Here is a 22,103-nt window from a genome sequence, read left to right on the forward strand (position 1 = left end):
ACTGCCCCTGAGCCACACAGTCTGATAAGCCCTCCTGGGAGTGACAGGAATACATGTAGCCTGGGTTCTGATGGCTAACAGGTAGAAGCTGGAATTTTGACTCTGCCATTTTCTGGCTGTGTGCCCTGGAACTAGTTATCTAGCCTCTCTGTGCCTTGGTTTGTACCTTTAAGTGGGGCCAAGAACATCCATACTTTGAAGTTGCTGTATAAATTAAACATATTACCAGCCAGGCACAGTGCCTCATGCCTGTAATCCCAGCACTTTGGGAGGCTGAAGTGGGTGGATCACTTGAGGTCAGGAGTTCAAACCAGCCTGGCCAACATGGTGAAACCCCATCTCTACTAATAATATATAAATTAGCTGGGTGTTGTGGCAGGCACCTGTAATCCCAGCTACTTGGGAGGGTGAGGCAGGAGAATCGCTTGAACCCAGGAGGTGGAGGTTTCAGTAAGCCAAGATCGTGCCATTGCCTTCCAGCCTGAGTGATAAGAGCGAAACTCCATCTTAAAAACAAAAAACAACAATTAAAAAACATATTTCCATAAAATCCCCAGCCCTCAGTCAGTGTTCTGTAAACAGCTGCTTTATGGATAGTGACTCCTGAGCCCCTCATGTGAGGAGATGGAGGCCCAGAGACGGAGGTGCCTGAGCTCATTCCAGAGAAGAACCTTCCACTGAAACATGAACTGCATCCTGTACTCTTCCTGGGTGCTCCAGCCAAGGACCCAGACAGCTCTGCTTCCTTCTGTACCTGTATCTCCACTCCAACCCGTTCAGATGCAAGGCTGCCGCTGGCTTCATACCAAAGAAAAAAGAACTGAGGTTGGGCGTGGTGGCTCACACCTATAATCCCAGCACTTTGGGAGGCTGAGGTGGGCAGATCATGAGGTCAGGAGTTAGAGACCAGCCTAGTGAACATAGTGAAACGCCGTCTCTACTAATAATACAAAAATTAGCTGGGTGTGGTGGTGCATACCTCCAGTCCTAGCTACTCAGGAGGCTGAGGCAGAAGAACTGTTTGAACCTGGGAGGCAGATATTGCAGTGAGCTGAGATCATGACACTGCACTCAAGCCTGGGCAACAGAGTGAGACTCCATCTCAAAAAAAAAAAAAAAAAAGAACTGAGCTCCCTGAATCACTCCTGACAGTGGCCCATCAGCCTCAGCCAGCAATCCATGTGTGTCAGAGACAGGAAGTTAAAAAGCGCTCCTGTGCACACAGACCTGCCAACACCCTGCCCAGGCCCATCCCCACACCTATACCTCATGCGTGTGGGGGATGTGACCGGGCACGTGTCTAGAAGCCTGAGGTGGGGGATGAGAAGGTGGAACCATGATACGGCTGTGCAGGGGGCCGCAGCCAGCTGTGGGCTGGGCGAGGGGGAGAGAAGCCTTCCTCCTGTCCCCTGGCCAAAGACCCCTGCATGTTCCGCAAATCCTAAGCCGAAAACACATCTTTCTGTGCTGCTCATGAGCATTCAAATGCACCTGGATATGCAGCTGGGGACAGGTGTCCTGTGTCCTCTGGGTTTTGGGGACTCGTGACCTGGCTCATTGCTGAGCCAGGGCTGGGGCTGGCCCTCCCTCTCCCTCTGCGGCCACTGCCTGCTTCTGCTCCCCTACCCCTACACCACTGTGCCCCAGTCTTCCATCACCCACTGTCTTCAAGGCCTCGCTCCCCACCCCCACTCCTGCTTCTTCTCCCCTCACCTGTCTATTTTTCTCACCTCCTTCTCTCCTCCTGCCTGCTGCCATCACCCACCTCCTCCATCCCTCTCTCATCCCTTCTTTCCATTCCCTTCTCCTGTTGCCCATTTCTTTAATCTTTTAAAATGTTCACTTCTCCCTCTTCTCCTTCTCCCCAGAAGTATTTAATGGCTATTAAATTATTTTAAACTAACTTTCTTAAAAAAAAAATAGCTTGGTGATAGTGCTGACTCAGGGCCATCTTGCTGTTTAATATTGAATATGCAATTAATAGATAGATGTTTAGGTTTGGCTCCCCCGCTACTTTCTACTGCGAGAAGAATAAAAGAGCTGATTAATCTGGTTTGGGGCAAGTGTCAGCCGCAGAAGATATATAGGGGAAAGCCGATGAGGTTAGCATCTTGGAGTCAGAGAGCTATTGCCTCCGAGGCAAGTTCAGGGAGAAAAAGGTTTGAGTTAGAGCCCAGGACGGCCTTGTTGGGCAGAGGGGATTCCAGATACCCTTCTCCAGCCACGCTGGAGAAAACCGGCTGGACTCTGACCTGCTGCTCTGTGCCAGATGGCACCTCCTTGTGGCCCTCAGAGGCCTGGCTCGGTGGTCCTTGTTCATGCCATCCCCCTTCTCCAGCTGTGGGATCCCTCACCTTCAAGGGCAGAATTGCTACCTCCCCCAAGGCCTCTGGCAGCCCCCACCTTGGGAATCCCCTCTCTGAAACTGCGGCTGGCACCTGCTGCCCCAGCTTCCTGCCTGTCCTTGGGAGCTTCCCCGAGCTGCTGCCTCCTGGCCGGGCTGTGTGGACTGAGGGCTGCAGGTGAGTCACTGTGTGCCTGGGTGGGTGCTGGTCTCCAGGAGACACCCCTCCTTGCACTGCTGTGTGCCTCATGAGCCCTGGGTGAGGCTGAGGATGGCGCTCCTCTCACTGCCAAGGAGGGGACAGGAGCAGGCAGCACACACCAGGTGGGCTTCACTCGCATGGACCCCCTCATGCTTAAAGCATCTGTACCCATCAACCAATTGGATCTTGACTACTGGGGTCCTTAGGGCTGAGCACTCAATGGGCGTCAGGAGGTGTGTCTGTACCCTGGGGCACAGGGTCCCTTCAGGCAGCACCAAGGCACCAGCTCAAGCCCTGCGGGATAGGATCTGAGGTTTGGGTTGGGAGGGGTCCTGAGTTCTGGGCAGGCCCAGGTTCCAGGGCTGAGCAGGTCACAAGTGGCCACACCGCAGCTCCTTCCAGGACAATTTGCTCTCCAAACTTGCAAGTAGCTTTCGCCTACTTGACTTTTTGTCCTTAATTTCCCAGTAAACTTTCTGAGGAGACGGGGGAGAGAGAAATCCCTTAGTTCCTGGCTGATCTGTCAAGTGGGAAGAAACCAGGAGCACTGGGCCCAGGCCTGGGCCGGGGGAGTGTGGTGAACATGGACACCCAGGCCAGAGTCCAGGGCGTGGCAGGGTTAGCAGAAGCCAAGAGCTCCTGGCTGGGAGGCGGAGGACAGCTGCAACTGGCTGTCCCATCTCACTACCAGTGCTCTCATGCTGGACACCCCAACCCTGGCCAGGGGAAGGGTAGGCTGGGGCCACCTTGGAGGCTCTACCCGATGTCACCTTCTCAGGGCAAAAAAAAGGCTCCAACTCTTATGCTCCCCTTGCTGGCCTCATGGGTGTTCTCAATTTTTCCAAGGTCTCTACGTTGTGGGAGGAGACTGGAGGGAGGGAGCCACCGCCTGTCTGTCCTCTGTGAGTGTCCCACTTCTGTATGGCTGCTTGGCTCACTGCCTGGCTGTGCTTCTGTGGGAACTTGGGCTGTGGCCCCTTGCTGGTAGAGAGGCCAGAGTCTCTCCTTGGGGGTCCTTCGCCTGCTTGGAGGAGCCTCCGTTTGGCCACCTACAGGGAGAAGTGGCTGAGAGCTCAGTTCAGAGCAGCTTCTGAGCAGGGCCCAGTGGGAATGGCACCTAGTGTGAGTGCCCAGGGGCTGGCGATCGGGAAGGACAATGCCCCGTCCCCAAGGCGGCAGGCCAGGAAGGGGGCATCTGGCAGTGCCTGCACATTATTCTACCCTATGGGGCTGGTGAGTCTCTCTCTCTCCCACAAGTGAGGTGTGATGGGCTCCATATCACGGGGGCAGTTTGTTGGGGGAGGAGCTGGTGCCTGGGTCGGGGAGGCCTGATCTTGGGTGCTAGATGAATTTTCTTTGCCATGTCCTCTCCTTTCATTTTCTTTTAATGTCAGAGTATGTTTGAATCTCATCTAGAGGAACCTAGGGACAAGGCTGTGCCCGGAGTGGGCCCCGATTACCCCCAGGGCTGGGGTGACAGGTAGCAGGGCAGCCATGCAGGCACTGCACCAGGAGGACGCTGTCACTTGGGGATGGAGCTGCTCCTGGCTGGCTGTCTGCCTGGTCCTTCCAGGGCTGAGCCTCAAGGTGTGGCATTCCCTCACCCAGGCTCTCCACAGCCAGGCTCCAGTGAGTCCATGTTCTGGGGCAAGCGTCTGTGGAGTGAGGCCGTGTCTTTCCGCTCTGTCCCTTTCCAGACATCTGCCCAACTGCCTGCCTCTATCTCCAGGATCTCTGCCTTGGTGCTGGCCTTGAGTGCCTACACCCCTGTGGGCCACTCAGATTTGCCTCCTATGGCCGAATCCTCTTATGGCACAGCTGTGACCACTTCCTGCCTCCCTTGCGACTGCACGAGTCCCATCAGGGTGGGGTTTTCCTTGGCAATACCCAGGTGGCCACACCCTTTTGGGTGTTTTAACGGAGGGGGGAAGAATGCCCTAGGACAAGGCACTTCTTTACTCAGAGAGGCACAGGCCCTACCATCTGGAAGACCCCAATTGCCCCCCTTCCCTCCTCTCTTTCTCCACACCAGTCACCCAGAGCTCCAAAACTCTCTCCCCAACCCTCAGCCACGAGATCCCCAGAGGAGCAAGAGGAGGAGGCGGGGAGTCGCTGCATCACACGACTGCATTGGGAAAAGGAGGGAGGAGTGAGGGGGGAGGGGGGCAGAGACAAGTGGGCCCTCACGTGAAGGGGGCTGGCGCAGGCAGCTACTACCTCCTCGGCTCTCGCTGTCCGCAGGCTTCACCTGGATCGGCCGGTTCATCTGCAACAGAGCACAGGGGGACAGCGTTATAGCAGGCCTGGGGATGAGGGCACAGACCCCCAACACTCAGGTGCACAGATGGATGCAGGGATGCAGACTGCACCCACAGACATGCACTCCCACATGCTGCTGCAGGTGCACACACCTGTACCAAAGCTCAGCCCATCTCCCCTCAACAGCACAAGCCCAAGGCCCCCTTCTTTCGGGGGGTGTCTCTGGATGGGAGAGCTTGGGGTGCCTCCTCCTCTGACTCCGAGCAGCTCCTGCTAGCCTTTGTTATCAGCTTCTGAGGTTGACAGACACACTGGCCTTGTCTCTTTGTGTCGCACAAGGCCTTTGAGTCCGCAGAGCACACCTTTGGCTCAGCTCTAGTTCACTCCAGACATCTGCCTTTATGGAGATGAGTTGGTCGCTGGTCGCTGGCTGCAGATGGTCCCCACCAAGGCCAGGGCATCCAGCTTTACCCCAACCGATGCCAGCTGGCAGACGTGGCCTGTGGGTGAGAGGTGACTGAGGCCCCAGGTTGCCCAGCTCCATGGTTAAAGCAGAGCTCAGGGCTGGGGCTCCAGGTTGCATCCAGGGTCGTCCTCTCAGGCAGTGCGTGGAGTGGGCACAGCTATTCGTCCCCTGTGATGTCTGGGTGCCAGGAGGACAGGAGGGCAAGGCCTGACTCCTCTGCCTGCCGGCCTCTCTCTTCCCTCTTGGGGATCTGTGTCAATGGCCCATTCCTGCCACTAGGGGTCTCTGGACTCCAAGCATCCCAGGCTCCGTTGCCTGGCTTCTAGTCTCACCCCGAGGCACCAGGGTGGGCTCTCCAGTGTGGAGGTCCCAGCGTGTTTTAAGCAATAAACATGAGGTGGATCACGCAAGTGAACTTGGACTTGATGTCTCCGCCAGTGCTACTGCCCTTACGCACCTCCCTGAGCCCTTCTTGCATCTGCATTTCTCTCACAAACTCAGACTCAGAGAGGCAACAGCGCAGGTAAACACCCCCATTTTAGAGATGGAGAGACTGAGGCCAAGAGGTGTTCAGGTGCTTCCCAAGGCCACCGCGTGGCAGGGCACCGCTGGGAAGCAGGGCCTGCAGGGTGATTTCTGCCTGTCTGTCCTGTACCTTGAGACCTTCCGTTGCCAATTCCCTCCCGTACAGCGAGCGTCTGGATCAGCCAGTCACAAGCTTCCTCCTGCCTTCTGGTCTACGACTTGAAGTGAGTTTTGGCTGCGTCAAGACAAGGGTGGGGGAGTATGGGTGCCTGTGACTCAGCAAGGTGAGCACGAGGCCATGGGAAGGGCAGAGCCATGGCCGGGAAGGACAGAGACGGGAGGCAGGACGGAGCTGACAAGGAAGGAGGCACAGGTAGCTGGAGGTGGCAGGGGATGGTGCCAGAGCCAGCCCACCGAGAGGGGCTGAGGTGTCATTGTTCGCCACCAGGTCCCCACTGGACATCCCTTATGGAGCTGAGGGAAAGCAAGGTGCTTTGTGCCCAAGCCCTGGCAGCAGAGAACACTGCCATAGTAGAGCAAACTCCAATCACAGGAGAAGGAGGAACGTAATGAAGTTTCTGGCTTCCCCATGAACCAGCTCCTTCCCAGTCCTTGAGGGAAGGATCCAGAAGGCCAACCAGACACCTGGCTATGGGAGAAGGACTCCAGGAGTGAGCCAGGTCACTCCAGGTTCCCCGTCCAGTGCCGTTTAGGACTCAGCATCTCACCCTTTCCTTGAGTGCCTGTCCTCCTGCAATGCCCTGTCCTTCTAGGCTTCTTTTCCCCCACACCTGTGACATTCTTCTCCCCTAACCAGATTTTAAGGACTGACCTGGACCCAGTTCCAGCCCTGATGTTCTCTTTGACATATTTCTACAGCTTTCCTGCTTATGTAATTTTACAATTCTCTAAGGTAGGAATTATTATATCCATCTTTTCAATGAGAAGAACAAGGCTCTGAGGAGTGGCGGAGATGGGATTCAGCCAGAATGAGTAGGTCCAGTGTTGCTCATGCCATGGCCTTTGGCTTCACCATATTTTATCTCGTTTGACCCCAGCTGCTCCAGGAGGAGGGGGACCAAAGAAGAAGTAAAATACCCATCCCATAAAGGGAGATTGAGGCCAGGTTTTTTGGGCCATCAAATGAAATATCTTTTCTGCCTGACCTCCCCAAAATCTGGCCCCACTGCCTCTTGCACCATTCCCACACCACATCCCGGCACCCTCCTCCCCAAGTCCATTCCCTGGGCCTTCAAGCTCCCTGCTGTGCCATGCAGCCTTCTCCTCTTGACAGCTATTCATTCTTTAAGCCTAGTCCACTTGGCTCCTGTTGTGAAGTGTGCCCCCACAATTCATATGGTGAAGCGCTAACCCCCAATGTGAGTGTATTTGAAAATAGTGCCTTTAAGGAGGTACTTAGGGTTGAATGTAGTTATAAGAGTAGGGTCGTCATCCCATATGATTGGTGGCCTCACAAGAGGAGAAAGAGACATCAGGGATGTTCACACAGAGAAAAGACCACAGGAGGACACAGCGAGAAGGCTGCCATCTTCAAACCAGCAAGAGAGCCCTCACCAGAAACCAATACTGCCCACACCGTGACCTTGAACTTCCAGCCTCCAGAGCTGTGAGAAATACATTCCTTTGTTTAAGCCATCCAGTCTGTGGTATTTGCTATGGTGGCTCTAGCAAACAAATAAGCCCCCTAGTTCACGAAGCCTGGTTGGAACCCCATTGGGAAGGGTCCTACAGGGAGCTCCTCATTTTCTGTTTATAAACTATACCCAAGGCTGAAAATTGACTTGCAAGTGGGAATGGTGCTTAGGTGTCCCAGGCCTCCACAAGGATCCACAAACCCCTGAGAACAGGAATAGCTGATATACGCATCACATTGCTAGATCATCACAACTTCTATGGTGTATGCAAATAGATTATCTAACTTCAGTCAAAAAAAAAAAAAAAGGATTTTCAGAGAGATTAAGAAGTTAGCTTGAGGTCACAAAGGTTGTGGATGGTGATACCAAGATGAACCCAGGAATCCTGACATCTGCCTACTATTCAGGAGATGCTGGGAACAGGTGGAATAGGCTTGGGATGGTCCAGGAAAGTTCGAAGCAGAGGGCAAGGGGGGTGTGGGGAAAGAGAGGGAAGCAGGGAGCCAGATGGGGAATTCAGGCTTCCCCTGTAAGGATGGAAAGAAGGCCTGGCTGAGAAGGGGCGGGCACGGGGGTGTGAACTAGAACCAGTTGGGCTTTGGGGCTCTGTCCCAACTGGGGAACGAGGCTGTTCCTGGGGCAGGAGCCTCCATTCCTGGGGCTAGAGCATGCCAGGAGGACCCCACGTACCTAGGGGCCTCATCCTGTGTGGGTGAACAGCTGGGGCAATTGGAGGAGACTCCTCCCCTGGCATCTCATTTCTGTGTTTTATGGCCAGTTTTCTCTAGCTGGGCCTGAGAGCAGCTAGGGTCAGTTCTGTGGATTGGCATGGCCAGGCTAGAGCTATTTCTGATATGATGGGTCCCATTTTCCATGGTAAGTTAAACCAGGCAAATGAAATCTCCCTGTGCATGAAGCCTTCCACCCTAGCGGCCACCCCAGTAATAGACAGCCAGACCACTGTCCTTGGCACCTGGGTGCCTGTGATGCCCTAGGAGACCTCCCAACCAGACAGGTCCTGGATGGTGCAGGCAGACCTCCCCCATGGTGTGCTGCTGGGCTCACCCCTTAAATACAGGCCCCTTGGCTTCTCTCCAGTTTTACTGTGGGCTTTCTAACAGTGGGGACATGGGGTCTCCTCCAGCCTCCCACCTGCCTCAGCCATGGCCTGGGCACCTACGGTGTGCTCTAGGCAGACTGGTAAAGTAGAACTGAATTGGTTCCCATGCAGCCATGCTCCTGGGGTCATTTTTCATGTCCCATTATAATCTCATAGTGGTCAGCATCCAGACAGCCTTTGCGGGACTTGTCAGAGAGGTGCAGGGCTAGATGGTGAGATAATATACGGCCCTATGCTTTCTTAATTCTCAGCAGAAATAAAGTGTCAGGCTCGGTCGGGAAGATTTCTCAGTTGGAACAGGCTCTGCACAGGTGGCCCCAGCCTGAAGGGAGACCTCCCTCCCTCCCCTAGTCCTCAGCTAGCCTCACCCAGCCCTGATTCTGCCCTGAAGAGGGAGGAGGATGGAACACATCTGTCCTGGGGGAGGAGGCAGGGCCAGGCTGCAGAGATGGGGCAAGAACAAGGCAGAGCATGACAGAGACAGAGCAAGGGGAGAGGCGGAGAGAAATACTGGAGAGGGCAAGGGCGAGGGCGAGGGAGAGCAGAGGGGTCAGGGGAAGAGCTGGGAGAGGAGGGAAGAACCAGAAATGAGACCAGGAGGAAGATCAGAAGAGCCAGTTACCATCTCCATGCCCTTCTTGTGACTTTGCCCCCAGGACCCTGGCCATGGCCTCAGGACCCCTTTGGTGCCCTTCCTGCCCCCATCTCTGCTCCTCTGTCAGCCATTCCTCTCCACCAGCACACTGTATTCCCTGGAGGGTCCTGGGGCTTGTGGCTGCTGGGAATCTGGGCTAGGGCACAGGAGCCTTCCTTGCCACTCTCTTTCCGAGATGTCCCCAGCATCCCCATGAAGGCCCCATGGCGTTAGCTGGTGTCCGCCTCCAGGTGCCTGAAGAGGGTTTGGTGAGCCAGGACTGCCCTTCCTGGGTCCGGAACAGCCCCCTGCAGCCTCCCTGGAGGCTGTGATGTCCCTCCTCTGTGGACATCACAAACCCTTGTGGACTGTGTTTCTATTTCCAGCCAGGTGCCCCTCCGGGGGAGCGAGTGGGCTGGCCCAGATCTGGAGCCTGCTCCTGCCTGCTGCAGGGGGTGGGCAGGTGGATGGCCCTTTCCCCTTCTCCCTTCCGCTCAGGCTCTGCCTCCCTTCCCCCTCCCCATCCCTCTGCCACTTTTTGCATCAACACATATCCATGCATTAAACAAGACATTCCATTAATTTCTTCATCATCATAACTTAAGCTGGGACATACCCTTTAAATATTCATTCAGCTATGAAAACTGGGCATTAAAATTTTAATAATGTCAAGCTCATTTGAACCGGCCTCCTTGGGGACGATTACGATACAATTAGAATAAATACGATGATTGAGCTGGTCGAAAGGCTTCACCTGTCCAGTGTGGCTCCCTGTGGAAGGGGAGGTCTGTGGCTCGTGGGCAGACAAACAGACAGACAGGCCAAGCTGCTCTTTCCCTACTCCCCCACAACCACCCGCTGCTTCCCCTCCCTCCCCTGCCTCCTCTCGGATCTGGTTCTGGTTCTGTGCTGCTGAGGCCACTCCCACCAGCCTCTGCAGGTCTCTGCTGCCCCCCTCCCCGAGGACCAGGGTGCAGGCCACCCCTGTCTGAGAAGGTGGCCCTGATTCACCCCACCAGTTCCTGCTACTCCGCTCTTGGTCCTGGTACCACCTGGGCCGGCTCACTGGGCTGGTGTGTGACATTTTCCTGCCTACACACATCTCTTCTCCCCTACCTTACTAGGGCTCCCTGAGGCTGAAATGAGAACCCGCCAGAGCAGGGCCAGCCTGTTGGGGGTAGGGGCGGGGGGGGGCGGTGCCCAACTGCATTCTGCCACCAAAGGAGGGGAAAGTCTTCACCCGGCTTCCCCTTCAGCAGCAACCGCTGTCCTGAGGGTTGGCCTGGAGGTTTGGGATGGAGCTGAGTTTCCCTTGTCCTTCACTGCCTGATGCTTGCTTAAAGCCAAAGCTGGAGAAGCCTGGGGTGGAGGGGTTCCACTCCTGCACTCACCCTGCCTCACTCTTTCTGCGGACAGCTGTCACCGCCCACAGGATCATGGGCCCTCCTTGGAACTGGCCCCTGGTCCACCTCTGTGCCCTCTCATTCATGCTGGGCCCCAGCAGGGCCCCCCTACCTGTGCTACCTCTGAAGTAATGGGGTTGACTTTCTCCCCACCTGGAAAGCTTCCCTGTCACTCCTCATTGCATCCAAACCCTCCTAGCCCTCCAAAGTCTAGGTTTGAAGCTCACCTCCTACAGGGAGGCTTCCTGATTGTCACACACGAATCTGCACTCCTTTCTGTCTCTCATGTGTGTGTGTGTACATGTGTGTAACAGAGAAAGAGAGAGGGAGAGAGAAAGAGAAAGGGAGATGGAGATGGAGAGAGACTTACTTCACAAACAAGAGTGGAGACCAGGGCCCTTACTCTGCATCCCCAGAGCCAACCTCAGGACTGTGCTTCTTCCCTGGAGTGCATGTGTGCACCTGATTAGTGCTATGTGACATCACAGACATCTTCAAAGAATTCACTGCGCGGGAGCCAGGGGATTAGGATTGAAGGGATAATGGAAGACATGCAAGAGCAGGCTCTCAACAAAGGCCAGCCTGCACTGGAAGGTGGGGACCAATGCCCCGCAGAGAGCTGGCGGGGGTGGGGGGCAATAGGCACTGACAGCCGAGTGGACTGGCCCATGGGGCGGCCAGCATGCTTTCCAGAATGAGTACTCAAACTTCAGAGCTGGCTGGAGCAGCAGCTCACACCTATAATCCCAGCACTTCGGGAGGCAAGCGGGTGGATCACCTGAGGTCAGATGTTTGAGACCTGCCTGGCCAACATGGTGAAACCCCATCTCTACGAAAAAATGCAAAATTAGCTGGGCATAGTAGCAGGCACCTGTAGTCCAAGCTATTCGGGAGGCTGAAACAGGAGAATTGCTTGAACTGGGGAGACAGAGGTTTTGGTGAGCCGAGATCGCACCTCTGTAGTCCAGCCTGGGTGACAGAGCAAGACTCCATCTAAAAAACAAACTTCAGAGATGAGGGTCCTTCTGGTTTCTTTTGGGACATGTTGGTGCCTGGAGCTACCTGCTCCCTGCTCAGCAGAAGGGCTCACCTCGCCAAGCCTCTGAGAAATATCACTGGAGACGTAGAGTCGTATCTCCCCCAAACTCAGAGCCTTCACCAGGAGGGCAGCTCTTACCTCGACACTGCTGTGTGGTCTCTGAGGAGGGCAGTCCTTGCCCACCTACTCGTGGACGCGCTTGTGTGGACTTGGCCCTACTTTTCATCTACCCTGTTCTTTTAGGACAATGCCAGGTCGTGTCCACCCAGAGAACTCAGGTTTTATTCTCCACCCCCCAACCCTGCCCCAGCACACACGATGGTCATGGGAACAGTGAAACAGCGGGCCTGCACATCAGAGCTCACCGGAAAGGTCTGTGTCCTAATCCTGCCAGCATCACTGCTTTGAGAAAACAAAAATAAATTGCAGGACCCCTTGTTCCAAGCGCCAAAAAAAAAGAAAATAAATAAGTGTCATTAAAGTGCTAAAATATAAAAGCTTTTCCTTTCTCTCATGGTCTTGCTTGCTCTCTTAACTTGTCGTGATTTTTTTTAATTTGCTATTTGATGTCATTTTAAGTAAAGAAAACTATAAATTTTAAATTATTAGCATGGACTTTACAGTTCATCGTTATTTTGTGCAATACCAGTTTTAAGTGCAAATATCAGAGCATTTAGCTCCTATGCAGAATCGCCGAAATTTCACAGTTCGTGTTTTCTGACTCACACCTGGAAGGTGCCTTCATCTGGAAACACAAGCCAAACTCAGGAAGGCTGAAGAGAGTCCCTCCAGGCAGAAAGCAGGTCCCAAGGGATGTCGCCCTCAGATATGGGGACCCTCACAGGCTGCTGGAGTCCCACCTGCAACCTGGGGTGCAGCTTGGGCCTGAGGATGGCCGTTGGCTGTAGACTGATGTGTCATGCCCCAGCTGAGGGTGGGTTCTGAGACATCAAGCCAGACATCACCTCTTCCTATGGGCCTTCAGCCTTAACCCAGAGTGGACAAGCAACTTTCAAGGGTATTGTAAACTCTGTGCCTGGGACGTGTGAGGTATCTGGGCAAGAGACTCATCTTTACTGAGTCATGGCCTCTTTTGGCTGGCCAGACCTCACACAGCACAGCCAGCCTGGGCTACCGCAGGGTGAATGTGATCAACCCTGACTCTCTTAGCCTCTGCTCAGGCCACTGCTGGCTGGTACAAAGGACAGCAGCGATTGCAGGTGGGCCCCTGGACATGGGTGGCCTGGGCAGATGGAGAGAGGCAGAACTCTGCAGGAGCAGAGACCCCAAGCCCCATGGACCTCACCTGCAAAGCACATGTTCATAGACAAAGTGTTAAGAATTTCAAGATGGGCCAGGTGCAGTGGCTTATCCCTGTAATCCCAGCACTTTGGAGGCTGAATTGGGTGGATCACCTGAGGTTGGGAGTTCGAGACCAACCTGACCAACACGGAGAAACCTCGTCTCTACTAAAAATACAAAAACAAAAACAAAACAATTAGCTGGATATGGTGGCAGGTGCCTGTAATCCCAGCTACTCAGGAGGCTGAGGCAGGAGAAATGCTTGAACCCAGGAGACCGAGGTTTCAGTGAGCCGAGATTGCACCATTGCACTCCAGCCTGGGCAACAAGAGCAAAACTCCATCTCAAAAAAGAAAAAAAAAGAGAATTTCAAGACGGAGACTGCCGAACACAAAACCCAAGCGTGGGGCCCTTCTGAGTGTGGGGCTCTGTGTGACTGCACGGGGTTGCCTGCCCATGACGCTGCCGCCAGGATGCCTTTCTGGGCCCCCATCTTCATCTACCCACACCAGACATCAGGTATTCTGTGGATCATCAGGTGTTTTAAGCATTGCCCAGGTTTGTGCACTAGTGCTGTCCTCAGAAAGATCATTACTCCATTTTTTAAAGATATTTTGAGAGGATAGACCCAGAATGTTCAGCCATAGGGACGAAAGCCTGGTGATGCAACCAACTCGATAAGGACAGAGAACTCACCAGTGAGCTTGTGGGGACCAAAGGTGGGTTCGCTCTCCAGAGACCCTGCCCTCCATCAGAACTTTGCCTTCCCAGTGCCTAGCAAATTGTAATTAACAAATTAATTAATGATGAAATTATTTGTTTAAAGCCCCAGGAGGGCAGGGTCTGCATCACAGGCCCTGCTGAATTCCAGGAGCTGTGCTTAGTAGGCTTGGAGTCGCTGTGGGAGGAAAGAATGAACCCTTGCCTGAGGGCTTCCGCAGTCCCCCAGTGAGACTAGATCCCAGGGGAAGCGCAGAAGCCACACACATTATTTGCAGCTTGTTGTAAATATATTAATGCTTTAATTACCTCCTTAATAAATCGCATAGGGTGCGTTCCATAGAGAGGGGTTAGAGATTCAAGAAATCTCATCTGTTGTCAGCATAAAATTCTGACTCCAGGACACCCTCTGCAGTGATCTCAGTGACACCTGGATACCGCCCCACTCACCACCGTGGTCCAGATTCCGAGGTCTTCCCTGGCAGGCCAGTTGGTGGCACCCCTCCTAGGGTGTGAGGGGCAGATAGCCAGCCTGCCTGCCGGTAAAGCAGCTCTTGCCTTTCCTTTCTGCCTACCTCCTGAGCCTCCCTGGGGCCTCAGTTGCCCCTCTTGCCCTTTCGATCTAAACTAGGTGCCCCTTCAAGCTCCCCTTGTCTTTCCTCATTGTCTTGCTATGATTTGGACTGTTATGGTCACAGAGTTATGGACTTATTTGTCCAATGTTTGTCTTTACTCTGAGGAGTTCCCAATACCCACGCAGAGCCCAGCATGGCCCTGATGCACAGTAGGTGGTCAGGAAGTACTGACCAAATGATGACTGAATCCCCCATCACACCTGTCACAGCCCTCGTTCCCTCCTGCCTCAGCTGTGCCCTTGTAGCAAGAGTGTCCAGAGGCCAGAAGTGGGTCACCGCTGGACAGCCTTGTTTCCAGCCCAAAGAGAAAGGCCCTTTAATCCTCCCTCCTCCAGCAAAGTGGTGTGTTGCACCTTTGGATTAGGAAGGGTTTACTGAAGCGGCGAAGATCATCGTTTAGAGAGACAGCCAGTGAGCACCGACCAGACAGAAGAACCAGAGGTTATTGTTAAAATATGCAAATCCAGAGTCCATTAAAATGCAAACCCTCCAGATAAGATTTTTTAATAAATCTGGTCTCTGCTCCCACTCCCCACTCTGAGGAGGTCATCTGATGCTTGTCGGGTCAGGACACATGACAGGCATTAGGGCCTGTCAGCTCTTCACCCCTCTCCTCATTCAGACTTCCAGCACTGGGCTGCCTCTGTGAGGCTGGCCGTCCTTTATTCCCCCTATGCCCTGTCCCTTGGACAGAGCACTTGAGGTCGTGTCAGGGTAACCTGCAGACATGTCTCACTAAGTCCCCATACTGGCTGCATTCCATTATTCACCTCTCCTCTGATAGCTGTCTGCAAAGTGAAGTCTCAGGCCTTTGCCTCTTCCAGCAAGCCTTCTGTGATTGGGTCCACCCAGTTACACTTATCACTTTTTTAGTCATCACCTCTGGACTCACTTCCTGTCAAAATCAGCCCTCAAGGAGATGATGGGCAGGTGGCTGAGAGAAGCCACACAGGCTCCCAAGTATGGTAATGGCATGGTGGGGATTCAGGCTGGACTTGGGCATGGCGGCTTTGAGTCAGGATGGAAGGAGTCAGACGTGTGGGCTGGTGCTGTGTGCCTGGCCGGGGGTGTGCACTTGGGGCTCGGCGGCATGAGTGAGCTGTAGTGGGAGAGAGTTTTCAAGTCCTTTTCCCATGCTCCAGACCTTCCATGACCTCATGACGGGGCTCAAGTCCTTCGGTCCTTCCTGAAAGCTAACAAGTCAGCTGAGCAAATGCATGGGGTGGGCAGGATGTAGATGGGGTAGGGGTGGGAGTAACTACCAAGAACCTGGAGGAGAGTGGAGGGGAGGGCCAGCAGGGTGTGAAAGCACGCGCAGCAAGTCGCTGAGGGTGGAGGACAGGCAGGCAGGTGGAGGCGGGGAGGACCCGGTGTGGCTGTGGAGGGCCTGAGCTTGTAGAGTGGGCAGTGGGAGCCACTGTTAGTCTGCAGACAGCATTGCACTAGGACCGCATTTGGAAAGAGCAAGGAGGCAGCTGTGTGTGCAGGAGGTCAGAGGTGACTGGACACAGGTGCCCAAAACACCATGCAAATACTTGTTCAGTTCAAGAATGGCCAGCATCACCTTGGCACCAGGTGCATTCCCCACCCTCCCGTGGGAAGACAGGAGCCTAATGCTTGGGCATAGGAGGTTCTTGATGAATTGACCCAAATTTCCCCAGATCGGCTTTTATTCTTGGTTGTAGAATGACTCCTCACTGCAGTCCAAGCCTGACCTTGTCTACCTTTCACTTGCAAAGGGTCTGGGGGATGTGGGGTGGGACACAGTGGCCTCGGTCGAGGCAGCACCCTTTGCAGCCCATGTAGCCTCATTGGTCCAGCCCCCACAAACAGGCCTGGGCAGTTGCTATGCAACAGGCTGCTCTGCTCAGCAGCTCGGCAGTGTCCAGAGAGAAGCTGTGAGCAGCCGTGACAGAGCCTGCTGGTGGGCTGGCTGGGCTGCCGCTCCTCCTTCTCCCTGCTCTCCCCAATCTCTCCCATCCCTCTCTGAGCCTCTGCCCTCTCCCATCTCTCTACAAAATGCTTTTCCCCAAACCTAAGGGGCAGGGCTGGGTTGGCACAAATAAAAGAGGTGACCCTCACAGTGGTTAAAGGTCCCTCGAGAGGCCCGGCCCCAAGCCCAGTGCTGGTTTCCCAAGGGGAAGGAGGGAGCCCCTCCCTGCTGTGGGTTTGGAGCCATATTTGTGGGTAGATGCTTCCCGCCAGTGGCAGGTAAGGTGGAAGGATACCATGAAAATCACCAAGATGGAACTGGTGGACCCGTGATCCTGCTGCCACTGTGCTTTTGTGCCCGAACCTCTCAGCCAGGGCTCCCTGAGGCCCGCACTGCCAAGGGCAGAGGGTTCTTTGTCTCCAAGCCCCACATCCGTCCTGCTCCTGAGAATGCGCCAGGGCCACACTGGCAAGGGTGGGAGGATCCTTGTGGTCTTAATTAAGATCTGCTGCCTTGGCAACCAAGCTAATTAGCCGGAATGGCCGGGCTGGGTCGCTAACCCTCTTCAGGGTGGGGGAGTGAGGGCGTGCATTTTTTAAATAACAGCGGTGAATAGATAATTTAGATGAAACAGGCCCCGATTTAGTTGTGAGGCATGAATTTCGGTCTTAGCTCTGCCTCATACTTGCTCATACAAGGCAAGTATGTTTCTTAACCTCTGAGAAGCTTACCCGAGTAACCCGTCATGGGGTGTGGAGGGGATTAAATGTGATCGATCCTGCCAAGCTCTGAGTATCGTGCCTGGCACCTAGTGAGAGCCCAGAAAATAAGTGACAGCTATCTTCCCCTCCTCTTCTTCTCCCTCCTCCCCCTCCTCTTCCTCTCTCTTCCCACTACCCTTCCTCTCTCTCCTCCCACTCCTCTTCCTCTCCCTCCTTCCCCTCCCCTTGCTCTCTCTCCTCCCCCTCCTCTTCCTCTCCCTCCTTCCCCTCCCGTTTCTCTCCCTCCTCCCTGTCTTCTCCCTCCTTCCCCTCCCCTTGCTCTCTCCCCTCCCCCTCCTCTTCCTCTTCCTCCTTGCCCTCCCATTCCTCCCCCTCCTCCCCCTCCTTTTCCCCTCCTTTCCCTCCTTCCCCTTCTACTCCTCTCCTTCCTCCTCTTCCTCTTCCCCCTCCTTTTCCTCTTTCCTCCCTCTCTTCTTCCTCTCCATCTCCTCCCCTCCTTCCACTTCTCCTCCTCTTTCTCCTCTCTCCCCCTCCTCTCCCTCCTGTTCCTCTTCCCCCTCCTCTTCCTTTCTCTCCTCCCTCTCTTCTTCCTCTCCCTTCTTCCCTCCTCTTTCTCTCCCTCCTCCCCCTCCTCTTTCTCTCCCTCCTCTCCCTCCTCTTCCTCTCCTCTCTCCCCCTTCCTGTTTCTCCTCCTCCTCTCACTTCTTTCCTGCCTGTCTTAGTATTTCCGTCATTTTGAGGAATACCTAACATTTTATTTTTTTCCTTTCTACTCCGAAATCATCAGGCTCTTTTGGTCTCTACTGAACTGAAGATGTTGGATCATCTGTGGGGAAGAGCTGAGAATGGGGTGGGATGGCCACGCCTCTGCTTGGTCTACCAGCACTGAAGCTGTTGCTGTGATGGGCCACACACTCCATTCATCCAGTCATTCATCCACCCATCCACCCATTCCATCCACCCATCCCATCCACCCATCCATCCACCCATCCACCCATCCATCCATCCACCTATCCATTCATCCACCCATCCACCCATCCATCCACCCATCCATCCATCCATCTACCCATCCATCCATCCACCCATCCATCCACCCACCCATCCATCCACCCATCCACCCACCCATCCACCCATCCATCATCCACCCACCCATCCATCTACCCATCCATCCATCCATCCATCCATCCACCCACCCACCCATCCACCCACCCACCCATCCACCCACCCATCCATCCATCCACCCACCCACCCACCCACCCATCCATCTACCCATCCACCCATCCATCCACCCACCCATCCATCCATCCACTCATCCACCCATCCATCCACTCATCCACCCATCCACCCATCCATCCATCCATCCATCCATCCATCCATCCATCCATCCATCCATCCATGTATCCATCCACCCATCCATCTTTCCACCCATCCATCCACCCATCCATCCACCCATCCACCCACCCATCCGTCCATCCATCTGTCCATCCACCCATCCATCCACCCATCCACCCATGCATCCATCACCCACCCACCCACCCACCCATCCATCCACCCACCCAGCCATCCATCCATGCATTCATTCATCCATCCATCCATCCATCCATCCATCCATCCACCCATCCATCCATTCATCTAGTGCTTACCGAGCACCTCTGTGTGCCAGGCCTTGTTCTATAGAATTGGATGGCACAGCAAACATGAGTGGCTCTTCCCTGTGGGAGCCACCACCCAGTCTCCAGAAGGGCCTTGCTGGGAAGGCACTGAGTCCATCCTTCCTGGACACTGGCTGTGCCCAGCTACTCTCCTGAAAGTTCCTTCGTGGCTCTTGGGTATTTGCTCACACACTTATAGTGTTGGAGTTAGGTTCCCTCCTGCATGGGGTGTCCTAACCCATGATGGCCAGGCCAGTTCTAACGATTAGGAAGGAGGTGTTTCTAGCCCCAGCTCATCTCCCCTGAATTTTCCCTCATCCACCCTGCCTGCCACCAGTGCCCCACTGGGCAACTCAAGCCCATCTTCCAGGGTCTGCCCTCAGTGCTGGGCCACTATGCAGCCCTGAGGTTTCAGGGTCTTTTGTCTAAACTCCCAGGTCTCCCTTTATTACTGGATTTCTGGGCCCGTCACCCTGACAGCTCACACCTGTCTAGGAGCCCTCAGATGTGGGGTCCTGGGCCTGGTGAGGGGCTCTCTCGAGCTGTGACCGGCCCTTCCCAGCTCACAGTGGGACCACTGTCATCAGAGATTTAGAGCACACTGGCTGGGTGGGAGTGAGAGGGGGTGGCACCGTGGCCCCTGGTGGCTGGACGGAGACCTTTGTCTGTGCTATCCAGGGCAGTCTCCCTTACCTCCCAGCCTGCCTCTGTGTAACTGTTCCCCCGACTCCCCTGGGACTCTGTTTCTAAGCTGAGCCTCTCCATGGCCAGGAGAGGGGTCATGGTTCTACCCCCACCTGGCCCTGACCCCTAGGGATGGCTCCTTCCTCTCTCCTGTGGCTCCCGGGCCTCAGTCCTAGGCTTGGCGAGAGCAGCAGAGAGTCCCCAGGCATGTTAAAATAAAAAACAAGGCCCACACCAAGTAAATGACAAATGGAGAGGAAATTGCTCTTAATCCCCACACCACAGCCTGACGATGCCGGCCAAGCGCAAACCTGAGTCATCCTAGAAATGGCACCGACATTTGCTTTTTGGAATTTGTTTTGTCTCTGGGCTTTAGATTTAATCACACACACACTCTCTCTCTCTCTCTCCCCGCCTCCCTCCCTCTACTCCCCCTCCCTCCCTCTGCCCCTTGCTCTCCCGTTTTCTAACATGAGCCTGCACCGCCAGCTCGTCCAAGTCTCTTTTCCTGGCCTTAATTAACACAGCTCTCCAGCTTCCAACAGGCTAATGATGAATCGGGTTAAATTCCAGACAACAGCCGCGCACCGCCATCAATTAGCCATCTCCGGGGCAGCTTCATTAATAAGCATCGATCACTGCCCTCCTCCTGGAACACGCCAGGGTCTCTGGGTCACAGGCACTGCTTGCAAGGGTGTCAGGCTCAGGTGTGGGTGTGAGCATGTGTGCGTGAGGGCTGGAGTGTGTGGTGAGGGGTCTGTGTGAGTGAGTGTGCAAGGATGAGGGTGGGCCATGTAAACAGGTGACTAGAAGTGTCTGAGGTGTGTGTTGCACGTGCAAATGCATGCGTATGCATGTTCTCGTGTGAGTATGTCAGTGTGTGCAGTGAGTGTGTGTGTGTGCGTGTGTGTGTGGAGGTGTGGGGGTGACTGGCTGTATGCATGGTGTGTGATATACGTGCTGTGGAAGTGGGGGACTGTGGTCAGGGCTGGCCCCCTCCTGGCCTCCACTGTGCCTTCTCTAGCTGTCCTCTGAATTCCCTGTCCTTCCTGGTCTGTGTCTGGGCAGGCAGCTCAGGTCCTGCCTGACCCCTGAACATCAGGCTTCTCACAGGTGCGCTGCCCCTGAAGCTGTCCCCCTCTCCTCTCCCCTTAGAGACCCTGCCTGTGGCCCTCTCTTCAACTTGCACTCCCATGGAGGTAGTTCTGAATCTCCACCACCAACCTCTCCCCTTTCCACCACACATGCTGGATGACTCTGGTCATTCTCCCTGGCACAGCCTCCAGCCCAAGGCCTGACACCCCCAGCCTGCTGTGGCAGGAACATCACTGCCACTGCTGAGGGGCCCAACTCCCTCCCTCCAATACCTTCTGCTTCCCCAGCTTGGACTCCAGCCCTGTTCCAGGCATTTATACTCTCAGTACGACGGTCCTGCATTTGGCCTCCTCTGACATTCTTTGCCGCACACTTCTGAGCCCTGAGAAGCAGCTGCCACCTCCCCAGATCACAGCCCATCTGCTCAGTCTGCTGGCCACACGTCCCATGGCCGGCCCCAGGAGCCTCACTCAGGGAGAACTCACAGCTGGAATTTGCCCATCACGGCTACGGTGGGTGCCAGTGTCCTCCTCTCTCCTTTTCTCTATTCTGTGCAGGGCCTCACTCTGTCACCCAGGCTAAAGAGCAGCAGACTCAGGCTCCTGCTTCAGACTCCCAAGTAGCCGGAACTACAGGCATGTGCCTCCACACCCAGCTAATTTTTCAAAAACAAATTTTTGTAGAGAAGGTGTCTCTGTTGCCCAGGCTGGTCTCAAACTCCTGGGCTCAAGCAATCCTCCCACCTTGGCCTCCCAAAGCTGAGATTACAGGCATGAGCCACCCCAGGTGGCCTATCCTGTGCAGTTCTTAGCATGGCCTCCCCTCCATAAGCCCAGGTCCCCAGCCAGGAGTTCAGGACACCTCAGTGGGAATTTGTTCACCGGTCATTTCTAAAAACCTGCTTTGAGGGATTGCTCGTGTCACCCTCCGACTCACACGTGTGACAGTGGACCCAGAGAGCCTGTGGGCCCTGGCATACGTGCATGCCAGCAGGGATGGATGTAGCCTCCTGAGGTGGCCACAGCAGCTCATCTCCTTAAAGGTTAATTAAGAACCTGAAGCTGGACGGTGTGTGCAGCCTATGACGGTGGATGCAGTGTCTCTCCAGGCCATTAAACACTAATTAGGTTTGGAAAGTCTATTGAGCTCCTGAGGTCTCCTCAAGGCAAGCGCTGGCCCTGGGGTGTCCTTTGAAATGCCAGCGCTGTCACCCTGACCCCAGGTGGGGCTGTCAGTTTGGCCCCATGACCCGAGGCTCTGGCCCCGTCCAACTTCATTTCTTTCTGTCTCTTTGTCCCTCCCGGGTCCCCGCTGTCTCTGGCTGTGCCCTGGTGCTTGCAGGCCTGGTGGTCTGTCTGTAGACCCTCCCAGGCTATAGCCTTTCTGCTTGGGTAGCATCTCCTATCTCTGCTTCCTTCTCAGTGGCTCAGAGGCACTACTCAGAATCGGGACTGCAGTGGCCCTGGGGTCTGGCGGGCAGGACAGGAAGCTCACAGTGTGGACCCAGCTGGCCTGGACTCCAGTGTCCAGACGGAGGAAGGGGAAGATGTGGTGGGGACACTGGCGAGACCCACCGCCTCCCATGGTGAGCCTCACACCCTCCCATCTTCAGAACTGCCTGAGGCCTTTCCTGAGATGGTCTGGCCTCAACACTGCCCCCACCTTCAGCACAGCTCCTGTATCCCCAGAGACCTGGCTCTCTCGCCAGGCCCC

The 22,103-nt window shown here is 54.9% G+C and overlaps 1 protein-coding gene across 50 annotated transcripts in view; it reads right to left on the reverse strand.

The window, feature by feature from the left end:
• Nucleotides 1-22,103, reverse strand: part of CELF4 (CUGBP Elav-like family member 4) — a 321,515-nt gene that overhangs the window by 72,826 nt on the left and 226,586 nt on the right. For 26 of the 50 annotated variants that reach the window (XR_013525861.1, XR_013525859.1, XR_013525860.1 and 23 more), the window contains exon 3: nt 4,734-4,812. Coding sequence is in view for 35 of the 50 variants with exons in the window: in XM_078348046.1 (XP_078204172.1) it covers nt 4,734-4,812 (79 nt within the window). In the remaining 15 variants the exon portion in view is untranslated. The remainder of the gene's footprint in view (nt 1-4,733; nt 4,813-22,103) is intronic. The other 24 variants (XR_013525865.1, XR_013525868.1, XR_013525863.1 and 21 more) reach the window with 1 other exon arrangement.

This window comes from Callithrix jacchus, chromosome 13, assembly GCF_049354715.1.
Source record: "Callithrix jacchus isolate 240 chromosome 13, calJac240_pri, whole genome shotgun sequence".
Classification (NCBI taxonomy): domain Eukaryota; kingdom Metazoa; phylum Chordata; class Mammalia; order Primates; family Cebidae; genus Callithrix; species Callithrix jacchus.